This window comes from Gigantopelta aegis, chromosome 13 (genome assembly GCF_016097555.1).
Source record: "Gigantopelta aegis isolate Gae_Host chromosome 13, Gae_host_genome, whole genome shotgun sequence".
Lineage (NCBI taxonomy): Eukaryota > Metazoa > Mollusca > Gastropoda > Neomphalida > Peltospiridae > Gigantopelta > Gigantopelta aegis.
This window is the reverse complement of record NC_054711.1, coordinates 22,719,001-22,734,394: the sequence shown is the minus strand read 5'-3', so window position 1 is coordinate 22,734,394 and position 15,394 is coordinate 22,719,001. Positions and strand designations below refer to the sequence as shown.

Here is a 15,394-nt window from a genome sequence, read left to right as displayed (position 1 = left end):
GTGCTGGGGTGTTAACACAGTTACTATGACACCTAAGAACTGTTAGTTAAACAATGTGCTGGGGTGTTAACACAGTTACTATGACACCTAAGAACTGTTAGTTAAACAATGTGCTGGGGTGTTAACACAGTTACTATGACACCTAAGGACTGTTAAATAATGTGCTGGGGTGTTAACACAGTTACTATGACACCTAAGGACTGTTAAACAATGTGCTGGGGTGTTAACACAGTTACTATGATACCTAAGGACTGTTAAACAATGTGCTGGGGTGTTAACACAGTTACTCTGACACCTAAGGACTGTTAAACAATGTGCTGGGGTGTTAACACAGTTACTATGACACCTAAGGACTGTTAAACAATGTGCTGGGGTGTTAACACAGTTACTATGACACCTAAGGACTGTTAAACAATGTGCTGGGGTGTTAACACAGTTACTATGATACCTAAGAACTGTTAGTTAGACAATGTGCTGGGGTGTTAACACAGTTACTATGACTCCTAAGAACTGTTAGTTATACAATGTGCTGGGGTGTTAACACAGTTACTATGACACCTAAGAACTGTTAGTTAGACAATGTGCTGGGGTGTTAACACAGTTACTATGACACCCAAGAACTGTTAGTTATACAATGTGCTGGGGTGTTAACACAGTTACTATGACTCCTAAGAACTGTTAGTTAGACGATGTGCTGGGGTGTTAACACAGTTACTATGAAACCTAAGAACTGTACGATGTGCTGGGGTGTTAACACAGTTACTATGACACCTAAGAACTGTTAGTTGCACGATGTGCTGGGGTGTTAACACAGTTACTATGATACCTAAGAACTGTACGATGTGCTGGGGTGTTAACACAGTTACTATGAAACCTAAGAACTGTACGATGTGCTGGGGTGTTAACACAGTTACTATGACACCTAAGAACTGTTAGTTGCACGATGTGCTGGGGTGTTAACACAGTTACTATGATACCTAAGAACTGTTAGTTAGACAATGCACTGGGGTGTTAACACAGTTACTATGATACCTAAGAACTGTTAGTTACACAATGTGCTGGGGTGCAAATACTATTATCCATTGACAATAAATAAATACATTTTTATTTGTTATACAGTTGTTATGCAGTATATACTAGAGGTTGAAACTAACGCGGGGTACCCCAAAAAATGGAACTGCAATTTTCAGCAAAAATGACGGTTGCTACTAAAAACATTAATTAAATCTCTTAAAGGGACACGCCCTAGTTGTTAACCATTATGCCGTTGTTTTTCGCTATTAAACCCATTTTTTCACAAATAAAATTGCACTTTACTTACCGTTTATTATTTAGAATATACATTTCCATTCACCTGAAGTGTTTTTTGGTAATCCTGGTAATCTTGATGTTTGTAATACCACAAAATGCATTTTTCATATTTCATAAAATGTCACAGGCCTCTGAGAACAAACCGTTGAGCAGACAAAAGTCTAATCTATTTTTAGAGGGGATATTCCCATTTCAATGTCACAGACTTTGGTATACCACGTGACCGTTATCATTTTGGTTCGGTTTGTTTTCTCATGCACGGTTTGCGCAATCAACATCCGATTTGTTGTCTTTTGCTTGTTGTTCATTTGTGGGTAAGTATCTCAATACAAAACGTTACAAACCCTTAAAACCAATAATTTTGCTAAGTCTTACGATATCTGGAGAGGGGATATTTACGGTTATATGGCGTCAGACATATGGTTAAGGACCACATAGATTTTTTTAGAGGAAACCCGCTGTCGCCACATAGGCTACTCTTTTATGACAGGCAGCAAGGGATCTTTTATTTGCGCTTCCCACAGGCAGGATAGCACAAACCATGGCCTTTGTTGAACCAGTTATGGATCACTGGTCGGTGCAGGAGGTTTACACCTATCCATTGAGCCTTGCGGAGCACTCACTCAGGGTTTGGAGTCGGTATCTGGATTAAAAATCCCATGCCTCGACTGGGATCAGAACCCAGTACCTACCAGCCTGTAGACCAATGGCCTACCACGATGCCACCGAGGCCGGTTTTAGGAGTTAAAAATGTGTTGGGCTCTGTAGAGCTCATTCATATATTGTTTCTTGTTGCTGGTTTTGTTTCAGTTGTTTTGCTTTAAAAAAAAAATTATTGTCAGCAATTAGGACTTAGTTTATTTGACAGTTACTACCACATTTAATGGCTGACTCATGTTAATGCCAAAGCTGTCTGCTATTTGCAAAACATGACAAGATATTACTGACTCAATCATAATGAAATGAGAAAGATGTTTCCAAATGTTGCGTCTTCATACTTAATGTTTTTAACATACAATTATGCAATAAAATATGTTTTCAATAAATAAAAAAACCAACAACACAAAAAAAAACAGGATTTAGCTCAGTTGGTTAAATGCTTGCTTACTTCAGGTGCTTGCGTCACAGGATCGAACAACCTTGGTGGGTTTATTCCACTGATTGGTTTTTTTTCTCGTTCCAACCAGTTCACATATAAAAGATCCCTTGCTGCATTAGGAAAAATGTAGCAGGTTTCCTCTGATGACTATGTGTCAGAATTACCAAATGTTTAACATCCAATGATGATTAATTAATCAATGTGCTCTAGTGGTGTTGCTAAACAAAACAAGAAAGAAAGAAATGTTTTATTTAACGACGCACTCAACACATTTTATTTACGGTTATATGGCGTCAGAAGCGTGAGAGGAAACCCACTGTCGCCACTACATGGGCTACTCTTGCTAAACAAAAGAAATGCTACAGAATAATGGCAGGATGGCAGCAATAAAGATCTAGGCTTTGTTTCACAGATGATGTGAAATGTTTTCAGTCTTTAAATGGACACAATTCCCTGGTCTACGGCCATACCATGTTGAAAGCACTGGGTCTCATCCGATCACCGAAGTTAAGCAACGTCGGGCCCAGTTAGTACCTGGATGGGTGACCACCTGGAACACAATACCCAATATTATTTTTCGTGCTGGGGTGCTGTTAAACATCTATTCTCTTCTATTCATACCCCTGATAATGGAGTTGTTTTTCATTTTGCAGGGAGCTATAGAAGAACTCAAGATATTTGGAAACCCTGCAGAAGCTGAAGATAATGAATGCAGCTTGGTAAGTTTGTTTGTTTGTTTGTTTGTTTGTTCATTCTTTCACTCATTACTCATTTTATTCATTCGTTCACTCACTCGTTAATTCACTCATTTCTCTCGTTAATTCACTCATTTCTCTCGTTATTCATTCACTCATTCATTATCACTCACTCACTCACTCACTCACTCACTCACTCGTTAATTCACTAATTTCTCTCGTTAATTCACTCATTTCATTCATTCACTCATTTCATTCATTCACTCACTCACTCACTCACTCACTCACTCACTCACTCGTTAATTCACTAATTTCTCTTGTTAATTCACTCATTTCTCTCATTAATTCACTCATTTCACTCACTCACTCACTCACTCACTCACTCACTCACTCACTCACTCACTCACTCATTAATTCACTCACTCGTTAATTCACTCATTTCTCTCGTTAATTAACTAATTTCTCGTTATTTCACTCATTTCATTCACTCACTCACTCACTCACTCACTCACTCACTCACTCACTCACTCACTCACTCACTCACTCGTTAATTCACTCATTTCTCGTTAATTAACTAATTTCTCTTGTTATTTCACTTATTTCATTCATTCATTCACTCACTCACTCACTCACTTATTTCACTCACTCACTCATTCACTCACTCACTCACTCACTCACTCATTAATTCACTCACTCATTAATTCACTCACTCACTCCTCAAGTGGTAGCGTGTCCGCTTGTGAAGCGGTCGGTCATCGGATCGATCCTTCTCAGTAGACCCATTTGCAGTTTGGGCTATTTTCCGTTCCAACCAGTGGTCCACAACTGGTTCATCAAAGGCCATGGTATGTGCTGTCCTGACTGGGAAAGTGCATATAAAAGACCCCTTGCTGCTTATTGGAAAGAGTAGCCTATGTGGCGGCAGCGGGTTTCCTCTAAGGAAATATGTCAGAATGACCATGTGTTTGACGTCCAATAGCCAATGATAAGATAAAAATCAATGTGCTCTAGTGGCGTCGTTAAATAAAACAAACTTTACTTTTTTTTTTTCATTCATTCATTCATTCACTCATTCATTCATTCATTCACTCATTATATCACTTAGTTCAATAATTCATTAATTCACTCATTCATTCACTCATTCATTCATTCGTTCATTCAATCACTCATAAATTCACTCACGCACACACACACACCCACCCACCCACTCACTCACCCACCCACCCACCCACCCACCCACCCACACACCCACCCACACACACACACACCCACCCACCCACCCACCCACCCACACCCACCCACACACACACACACACACACACACACACACCCAAAGTTAATAATTTTATCAATAAAGATGTGCCTTTACAGGTTTTTAAAAACATACCCACACACAAAAACACAATTAAATCGGTCTTCAGATTTTGTTTTGTGTATAAAATAATTTTTTCAACTGAAATGCTGAAAACTGACCTATGTAATTATTATGGCGTAGAGCCTTTCCGTATTTTAAAGATCATTTACATTTTTCTCTTACCACTATGTGGTACAGTGAAGTACATTTATAATGAACATGTTTAGAACGAACTACTGCATAGAACGAACTGACCGTAAAGTCCTGCTTTATCTCCCTAGCCTATACATCAATAACCAACCTATGCAAATGTGTACAACGAACTACTGCATAGAACGAACTGACCGTAAAGTCCTGCTTTATCTCCCTAGCCTATACATCAATAACCAACCTATGCAAATGTGTACAACGAACTACTGCATAGAACGAACTGACCGTAAAGTCCTGCTTTATCTCCCTAGCCTATACATCAATAACCAACCTATGCAAATGTGTACAACGAACTACTGCTATAACGAACTGACCGTAATGTCCTGCTTTATCTCCCTAGCCTATACATCAATAACCAACCTATGCAAATGTGTACAACGAACTACTGCTATAACGAACTGACCGTAAAGTCCTGCTTTATCTCCCTAGCCTATACATCAATAACCAACCTATGCAAATGTGTACAACGAACTACTGCATAGAACGAACTGACCGTAAAGTCCTGCTTTATCTCCCTAGCCTATACATCAATAACCAACCTATGCAAATGTGTACAACGAACTACTGCTATAACGAACTGACCGTAAAGTCCTGCTTTATCTCCCTAGCCTATACATCAATAACCAACCTATGCAAATGTGTACAACGAACTACTGCTATAACGAACTGACCGTAAAGTCCTGCTTTATCTCCCTAGCCTATACATCAATAACCAACCTATGCAAATGTGTACAACGAACTACTGCTATAACGAACTGACCGTAAAGTCCTGCTTTATCTCCCTAGCCTATACATCAATAACCAACCTATGCAAATGTGTACAACGAACTACTGCATAGAACGAACTGACCGTAAAGTCCTGCTTTATCTCCCTAGCCTATACATCAATAACCAACCTATGCAAATGTGTACAACGAACTACTGCATAGAACGAACTGACCGTAATGTCCTGCTTTATCTCCCTAGCCTATACATCAATAACCAACCTATGCAAATGTGTACAACGAACTACTGCTATAACGAACTGACCGTAAAGTCCTGCTTTATCTCCCTAGCCTATACATCAATAACCAACCTATGCAAATGTGTACAACGAACTACTGCCTGCTTTATAGCCTAACGAACTGACCGTAAAGTCCTGCTTTATCTCCCTAGCCTATACATCAATAACCAACCTATGCAAATGTGTACATAGGCGATAAGCCTACGAACTAGAACGAACTGAACCCGTAAAAGTCCTGCTTTACTGCTATAACGAACTGACCGTAAAGTCCTGCTTTACGAACTACTGCTATAACGAACTGACCGTAAAGTCCTGCTTTATCTCCCTAGCCTATACATCAATAACCAACCTATGCAAATGTGTACAACGAACTACTGCTATAACGAACTGACCGTAAAGTCCTGCTTTATCTCCCTAGCCTATACATCAATAACCAACCTATGCAAATGTGTACAACGAACTACTGCATAGAACGAACTGACCGTAAAGTCCTGCTTTATCTCCCTAGCCTATACATCAATAACCAACCTATGCAAATGTGTACAACGAACTACTGCTATAACGAACTGACCGTAAAGTCCTGCTTTATCTCCCTAGCCTATACATCAATAACCAACCTATGCAAATGTGTACAACGAACTACTGCATAGAACGAACTGACCGTAATGTCCTGCTTTATCTCCCTAGCCTATACATCAATAACCAACCTATGCAAATGTGTACAACGAACTACTGCTATAACGAACTGACCGTAATGTCCTGCTTTATCTCCCTAGCCTATACATCAATAACCAACCTATGCAAATGTGTACAACGAACTACTGCATAGAACGAACTGACCGTAAAGTCCTGCTTTATCTCCCTAGCCTATACATCAATAACCAACCTATGCAAATGTGTACAACGAACTACTGCTATAACGAACTGACCGTAAAGTCCTGCTTTATCTCCCTAGCCTATACATCAATAACCAACCTATGCAAATGTGTACAACGAACTACTGCTATAACGAACTGACCGTAAAGTCCTGCTTTATCTCCCTAGCCTATACATCAATAACCAACCTATGCAAATGTGTACAACGAACTACTGCATAGAACGAACTGACCGTAAAGTCCTGCTTTATCTCCCTAGCCTATACATCAATAACCAACCTATGCAAATGTGTACAACGAACTACTGCTATAACGAACTGACCGTAATGTCCTGCTTTATCTCCCTAGCCTATACATCAATAACCAACCTATGCAAATGTGTACAACGAACTACTGCATAGAACGAACTGACCGTAATGTCCTGCTTTATCTCCCTAGCCTATACATCAATAACCAACCTATGCAAATGTGTACAACGAACTACTGCTATAACGAACTGACCGTAAAGTCCTGCTTTATCTCCCTAGCCTATACATCAATAACCAACCTATGCAAATGTGTACAACGAACTACTGCATAGAACGAACTGACCGTAATGTCCTGCTTTATCTCCCTAGCCTATACATCAATAACCAACCTATGCAAATGTGTACAACGAACTACTGCTATAACGAACTGACCGTAAAGTCCTGCTTTATCTCCCTAGCCTATACATCAATAACCAACCTATGCAAATGTGTACAACGAACTACTGCATAGAACGAACTGACCGTAAAGTCCTGCTTTATCTCCCTAGCCTATACATCAATAACCAACCTATGCAAATGTGTACAACGAACTACTGCATAACGAACTGTACAACCAACCTATGAACAACGAACTACTGCATGACCGTAAAGTCCTGCTTTATCTCCCTAGCCTATACATCAATAACCAACCTATGCAAATGTGTACAACGAACTACTGTCCTGCTTTATCTCCCTAGCCTATACATCAATAACCAACCTATGCAAATGTGTACAACGAACTACTGAACGAACTGACCGTAAAGTCCTGCTTTATCTCCCTAGCCTATACATCAATAACCAACCTATGCAAATGTGTACAACGAACTACTGCTATAACGAACTGACCGTAAAGTCCTGCTTTATCTCCCTAGCCTATACATCAATAACCAACCTATGCAAATGTGTACAACGAACTACTGCATAGAACGAACTGACCGTAAAGTCCTGCTTTATCTCCCTAGCCTATACATCAATAACCAACCTATGCAAATGTGTACAACGAACTACTGCTATAACGAACTGACCGTAATGTCCTGCTTTATCTCCCTAGCCTATACATCAATAACCAACCTATGCAAATGTGTACAACGAACTACTGCATAGAACGAACTGACCGTAAAGTCCTGCTTTATCTCCCTAGCCTATACATCAATAACCAACCTATGCAAATGTGTACAACGAACTACTGCTATAACGAACTGACCGTAAAGTCCTGCTTTATCTCCCTAGCCTATACATCAATAACCAACCTATGCAAATGTGTACAACGAACTACTGCATAGAACGAACTGACCGTAAAGTCCTGCTTTATCTCCCTAGCCTATACATCAATAACCAACCTATGCAAATGTGTACAACGAACTACTGCTATAACGAACTGACCGTAAAGTCCTGCTTTATCTCCCTAGCCTATACATCAATAACCAACCTATGCAAATGTGTACAACGAACTACTGCATAGAACGAACTGACCGTAAAGTCCTGCTTTATCTCCCTAGCCTATACATCAATAACCAACCTATGCAAATGTGTACAACGAACTACTGCTATAACGAACTGACCGTAATGTCCTGCTTTATCTCCCTAGCCTATACATCAATAACCAACCTATGCAAATGTGTACAACGAACTACTGCATAGAACGAACTGACCGTAAAGTCCTGCTTTATCTCCCTAGCCTATACATCAATAACCAACCTATGCAAATGTGTACAACGAACTACTGCATAGAACGAACTGACCGTAAAGTCCTGCTTTATCTCCCTAGCCTATACATCAATAACCAACCTATGCAAATGTGTACAACGAACTATCTCCCTAGCCTATACATCAATAACCAACCTATGCAAATGTGTACAATGAACTACTGCATAGAACGAACTGACCGTAAAGTCCTGCTTTATCTCCCTAGCCTATACATCAATAACCAACCTATGCAAATGTGTACAACGAACTACTGCATAGAACGAACTGACCGTAAAGTCCTGCTTTATCTCCCTAGCCTATACATCAATAACCAACCTATGCAAATGTGTACAACGAACTACTGCTATAACGAACTGACCGTAATGTCCTGCTTTATCTCCCTAGCCTATACATCAATAACCAACCTATGCAAATGTGTACAACGAACTACTGCATAGAACGAACTGACCGTAAAGTCCTGCTTTATCTCCCTAGCCTATACATCAATAACCAACCTATGCAAATGTGTACAACGAACTACTGCTAGAACGAACTGACCGTAATGTCCTGCTTTATCTCCCTAGCCTATACATCAATAACCAACCTATGCAAATGTGTACAACGAACTACTGCATAGAACGAACTGACCGTAAAGTCCTGCTTTATCTCCCTAGCCTATACATCAATAACCAACCTATGCAAATGTGTACAACGAACTACTGCTATAACGAACTGACCGTAAAGTCCTGCTTTATCTCCCTAGCCTATACATCAATAACCAACCTATGCAAATGTGTACAACGAACTACTGCATAGAACGAACTGACCGTAAAGTCCTGCTTTATCTCCCTAGCCTATACATCAATAACCAACCTATGCAAATGTGTACAACGAACTACTGCTATAACGAACTGACCGTAAAGTCCTGCTTTATCTCCCTAGCCTATACATCAATAACCAACCTATGCAAATGTGTACAACGAACTACTGCATAGAACGAACTGACCGTAAAGTCCTGCTTTATCTCCCTAGCCTATACATCAATAACCAACCTATGCAAATGTGTACAACGAACTACTGCTATAACGAACTGACCGTAATGTCCTGCTTTATCTCCCTAGCCTATACATCAATAACCAACCTATGCAAATGTGTACAACGAACTACTGCATAGAACGAACTGACCGTAAAGTCCTGCTTTATCTCCCTAGCCTATACATCAATAACCAACCTATGCAAATGTGTACAACGAACTACTGCTATAAACGAACTGACCGTAACATCAATAACCAACCTATGTCCTGCTTTATCTCCCTAGCCTATACATCAATAACCAACCTATGCAAATGTGTACAACGAACTACTGCTATAACGAACTGACCGTAAAGTCCTGCTTTATCTCCCTAGCCTATACATCAATAACCAACCTATGCAAATGTGTACAACGAACTACTGCTATAACGAACTGACCGTAATGTCCTGCTTTATCTCCCTAGCCTATACATCAATAACCAACCTATGCAAATGTGTACAACGAACTACTGCTATAACGAACTGACCGTAAAGTCCTGCTTTATCTCCCTAGCCTATACATCAATAACCAACCTATGCAAATGTGTACAACAAACTACTGCTATAACGAACTGACCGTAAAGTCATGCTTTATCTCCCTAGCCTATACATCAATAACCAACCTATGCAAATGTGTACAACGAACTACTGCATAGAACGAACGAACAGGTTTTTTTTACTGTATGTGCTATCCTGTCTGTGGGATGGTGAATATAAAAGATCCCTTGCTACTAATGGAAAAATGTAGTGGATTTCCTCTCTAAAACTGTATGTCAGAATTACCAAATGTTTGACATCCCACAGCCGATGGTTAATAAATTAATGTGCTCTAGTGGTGGTGTTAAAACAAAACAAACTTTTCATACACATATCCACACCATTATTGGTTTATCAAAGGCCATGGAAATTTTAGTGTTTACCATAGCATTAAAGTTGGCATTACCTCCATTTAGCACAAGGCCTGTAAACAAATATTTTTCAAATTGAACAAAACAAATCATCAATGTGGTATCATACAGGTATACACCATGACTGGTATATCAAAGGCTGTGGTATGTGCTATCCTGTCTGTGGGATGGTGCTTATAAAATATCCCTTTCTACTAAATGAAAAATGTAGTGGATTTCCTCTCTAAGACTATGTGTCAAAATTACCAAATGTTTGACATCCAACAGCCAATGGTTAATAAATCAATGTTCTCTAATGGTGTCGTTAAACTAAACAAATTTTACTTCATCCAGTAGAATAATTAGTCACAGTAACCTACTTTTCATGTAACACTGAGTAAGTGAAAAAGAAGAAAATCTGTACAGTAAGTTTCTTTTAATATAATATTGTATTTATTTTCCAGGAAATCAGTGGATCAGGGTCTGGCACCGACATGGTGGATATAGAAATGGCTGTACCTACAGTGAGTCAGTCTTATATGGTGTTTTGTGTTTATAATAATTTTAAGCATTATTATTATTACATTAGATCAGTCTGATGTGATGTGTGGCACTGTTTCAGATAAAGGCTGTTGTAATTATTATTATTATTATTATAATAAATACTGAAAGAACTTTTACTCAGTCTGTTGGGTTAATTTGTTCTTCATTGAGTAATCTCTTTTTAAGATTTAAAGTCATAGAAATAATAATGTTTTCACTACTACTACTTTAATAACTAATTGTAATTTATATAGCAGTGATTCTGATGTTAATGTTAAACTATTTAATGTGTTATCAATAAGTACTGATAGGGTTATTATTTAAATTTGCAGTAGTTCAGTCTGATGTGGATTTTTTAATCTTTAAAAGGTAGAAAAAACCACACTAGACTGAGTAGGTTCACAAAAGTGCTTTTAATCATTCAATAATTTTGATGGGGTTTGAACTTTGTTTTTAATTTAAACTGTTTAATTTGTTATCATTTCAACTTATTTTGTGTTTATATCCAATTAAGGTTCAAGCACGCTGTACTAGGGACACACCTCAGCTATCTGGGCTGTCTATCCAGGACAGTGGGTTAGTTGTTAGTTGGTTAGTGGTCAGTGAGAGAGAAGAGGGTGTAGTGGTCTTACACCTACCCACTGAGTCGTTAAAACTTGCTCTGGGTGGGAGCCGGTACTGGGCTGCGAACCCTGTACCTACCAGCCTGTAGTCCGATGGCTTAGCTACACCACCGAGGCTGGTAATTTGTTATCATTAAGTATTGGTCGGGGCGAGATGTAGCCCAGTGGTAAAGCACTCGCTCGATGTATATTTGGTCTGGGATCGATCCCCGTCGGTGGGCCCATTAGGCTATTTCTCGTCACAGCCAGTGCACCACAACTAGTATATCAAAGGCTGTGGTATACTACCCTGTCTGTGGGATGGTGCATATAAATGATCCCTTGCTGCTAATCAAAAAGAGTAGCTCATGAAGTGGCGACAGCGGGTTTCCTCTCTCAATATCTGTGTGGTCCGTAACCATATGTCTGACGCCATATAACTGTAAATAAAATATGTTGAGTGCATTGTTAACTTGACCATTTCCTTCCTTCCAAGAAGTATTGGTAAGGTTATTATTTAAATTTGCATAGCTCAGACTAATATGGTATTTTCTACCTTTAAAATGTAGAAAACACCTCATCAGACTGAGTATGTTTACAAAAGTGCTTTACACCATTCATTCATTTGACAGTGTGTGAACTCTCTATCTTTAACTTGTTTTCTCATTTTGTTTGGAAAATACCACAGCGAATACTGAAAGGTAGAAAACACCACATCAGGCTGAGTAGGTTCACAAAAGTGCTTTACACCATTCATTCATTTGACAGTGTGTGAACTCTCTATCTTTAACTTGTTTTCTCATTTTGTTTGGAAAATACCACAGAGAATACTGAAAGGTAGAAAACATCACATCAGGCTGAGTAGGTTCACAAAAGTGCTTTTAACCGTTTATTCATTTTGACGGGGCGTGAACTCTCTGGGCCTAATTTATGAAGCTTTTTTTTCTTTTTCACAGGTGTTTAAGCTATGTTGTAAATGTATGTAGTTACACAATTTTAAGACATAAATAGGCTTCTTAAATTCAGCCCTCAGTCTTCAACTTGTTTTCTCGTTTTGTTTAGCGAATACCACAGAGAGTACTGAAAGGACAGAAGGGGGAGATAGGACTGACTGGACCGAAAGGGTCCAAAGGAGAAGTTGGTCCGGCAGGTCCACCAGGTGTACCAAGACCCCCACTCATCACCCCACCCCCTCCAGATATCAGCGAAATAAGAGGCGTGCAAGGTAAGTCTCAAATTCCAGTACCCACTCCTATATCAGGCCCTTATCTGTGTACCCACCCCTATATCAGACCCTTATCTGTGTACCCACCCCTATATCAGGCCCTTATCTGTGTACCCACCCCTATATCAGAGACCATCCCCTCCAGATATCAGTGAAATAAGAGGCATGCAAGGTAAGTCTCAAGTTCCAGTACCCACCCCTATATCAGGCCCTTATCTGTGTACCCACCCCTATATCAGGCCCTTATCTGTGTACCCACCCCTATATCAGGCCCTTATCTGTGTACCCACCCCTATATCAGAGACCCCCTCATCACCCCACCCCCTCCAGATATCAGCGAAATAAGAGGTGTGCAAGGTAAGTCTCAAGTTCCAGTACCCACCCCTATATCAGGCCCTTATCTGTGTACCCACCCCTATATCAGAGACCTCCCCTTATCACTTCACCCCCTCCAGATATCAGTGAAATAAGAGGCGTGCAAGGTAAGTCTCAAGTTCCAGTACCCACCCCTATATGAGGCCCTTATCTGTGTACCCACCCCTATATCAGAGACCATTCTTCATCACTGTATCCCTTCCTGATATTGGCGAACTGATAACAATCCAAGGTAATTCTCAAGTTCCAATACCCACCCCTATATCAGAGACCACTCTTCATCACCGTACCCTATCCCTTCCTGATATCGGCAAACTGATAGGAATCCAGGGTAATTCTCAAGTTCCAATACCCACCCCTATATCAGAGACCACTCTTCATCACCGTACCCTATCCCTTCCTGATATCGGCAAACTGATAGGAATCCAAGGTAATTCTCAAGTTTCAATACCCACCCCTATATCAGAGACCATTCTTCATCACTGTATCCCTTTCTGATATTGGCGAACTGATAACAATCCAAGGTAATTCTCAAGTTCCAATACCCACCCCTATATCAGAGACCACTCTTCATCACTGTACCCTATCCCTTCCTGATATCGGCAAACTGATAGGAATCCAAGGTAATTCTCAAGTTCCAATACCCACTCCTATATCAGAGACCACTCTTCATCACCGTACCCTATCCCTTCCTGATATCAGCAAACTGATAGGAATCCAAGGTAATTCTCAAGTTCCAATACCCACTCCTATATCAGAGACCACTCTTCATCACTGTACCCTATCCCTTTCTGATATCGGCGAACTGATAAGAATCCAAGGTAATTCTCAAGTTTCAATACCCCCTCCTATATCAGGCCTGTGTTTGTCTGATAATTTACATATTTTTACTGTTTATCAGGTAGGAAACATTATAATCTAAATATGATTACCTGATGTCAGGTGATAAATATGATAATCTAAATGAGATTACCTTTTGTCAGGTGAGAAAGATGATAATCTATATTTATGTTGTCAGGTGAGAAACGTTATAACAAATTAAATTATACCTTTTGTCAGGTGAAAAAAAGTTGATAATCTGAATGTAATTATAGCTAATTTGAGGTTAAAAAAAGAGTGTGATATCTAAATGTAATAAGGTGATTACTTTAATGTGATTACCTTTTTGTCAGGTGACCGGCCTCGGTGGCATCATGGTTAGGCCATCGGTCAACAGGCTGGTAGGTACTAGGTTCGGATCCCAGTCGAGGCATGGGATTTTTAATCCAGATACCGACTCCAAACCCTGAGTGAGTGCTCCGCAAGGCTCAATGGGTAGGTGTAAAACCACTTGCACCGACCAGTGATCCATAACTGGTTCAACAAAGGCCATGGTTTGTGCTATCCTGCCTGTGGGAAGCGCAAATAAAAGATCCCTTGCTGCTAATCGGAAAGAGTAGCCCATGAAGTGGTGACAGCGGGTTTCCTCTCAAAATCTGTGTGGTCCTTAACCATATGTCTGACGTCATATAACCGTAAATAAAATGTGTTGAGTGCGTCGTTAAATAATAAAAAAAATTTGTTTTTGTTTTTTTTGTTAGGTGAGAAAGGTGAACGTGGAATACCGGGACAGGTTGGGGAGCCGGGATTCCCAGGACAGAAGGGGCAGAAAGGGGAGCTGGGACTGCCCGGAGCACTAGGACTGCAGGGTCCGAAAGGAGACAAAGGAGACAAAGGAGACACAGGAAATGATGGAAATCCGGTATGTACATGTAGCTGGCTTTGCTCCTATTCGATTGGTGTATCAAACGCCATGGTATGTGCTGTCCTGTCTGTGGGTTGGTGCATATAAAAGATCCCTTGCTATTAATGGAAATTTTTTATCAGGTTACCTTGTCAAAATGACCATATGTTTGACATCCACTAACTGATGATTAATTAATCAATGTGCTCTAGTGGTGTCATTAAACAAAACAAAGTAACATTTTTGCTCCTATCATTCTAGGGCGGGCGTTAAAAGTTAGTTTGTTTTGTTTAATTACAACACTAGAGCACCTCAGGCAAGCACACTATTGACTAGCCCAGTGGTAAAGTGCTCACCTGATGCATGGTCGGTCTAGGATCGATCCCCATCAGTGGACCCATTGAGCTATTTCTTGTTCTGATCAATGCACCACAACTGGTATATCCTA

At 40.0% G+C, this 15,394-nt stretch overlaps 1 protein-coding gene and 1 long non-coding RNA gene across 4 annotated transcripts in view; one reads left to right on the top strand and one right to left on the bottom strand.

Moving 5' to 3' along the window:
• The window catches only part of LOC121387333 (collagen alpha-1(I) chain-like), a 199,799-nt gene that overhangs the window by 122,169 nt on the left and 62,236 nt on the right, over positions 1–15,394 (top strand). For all 3 annotated transcript variants that reach the window (XM_041518378.1, XM_041518377.1, XM_041518376.1), the window contains exons 3-6: positions 3,064–3,129; positions 10,943–11,002; positions 12,686–12,848; positions 14,804–14,964. In XM_041518378.1, the coding sequence (XP_041374312.1) occupies positions 3,064–3,129; positions 10,943–11,002; positions 12,686–12,848; positions 14,804–14,964 (450 nt within the window). The remainder of the gene's footprint in view (positions 1–3,063; positions 3,130–10,942; positions 11,003–12,685; positions 12,849–14,803; positions 14,965–15,394) is intronic.
• LOC121387334 lies at positions 7,749–10,086 on the bottom strand. The gene is made up of 2 exons (XR_005959793.1): positions 10,037–10,086; positions 7,749–8,622 (listed from the first exon to the last, which is right to left on the bottom strand). It is a non-coding gene; the product is annotated as an uncharacterized LOC121387334 (long non-coding RNA).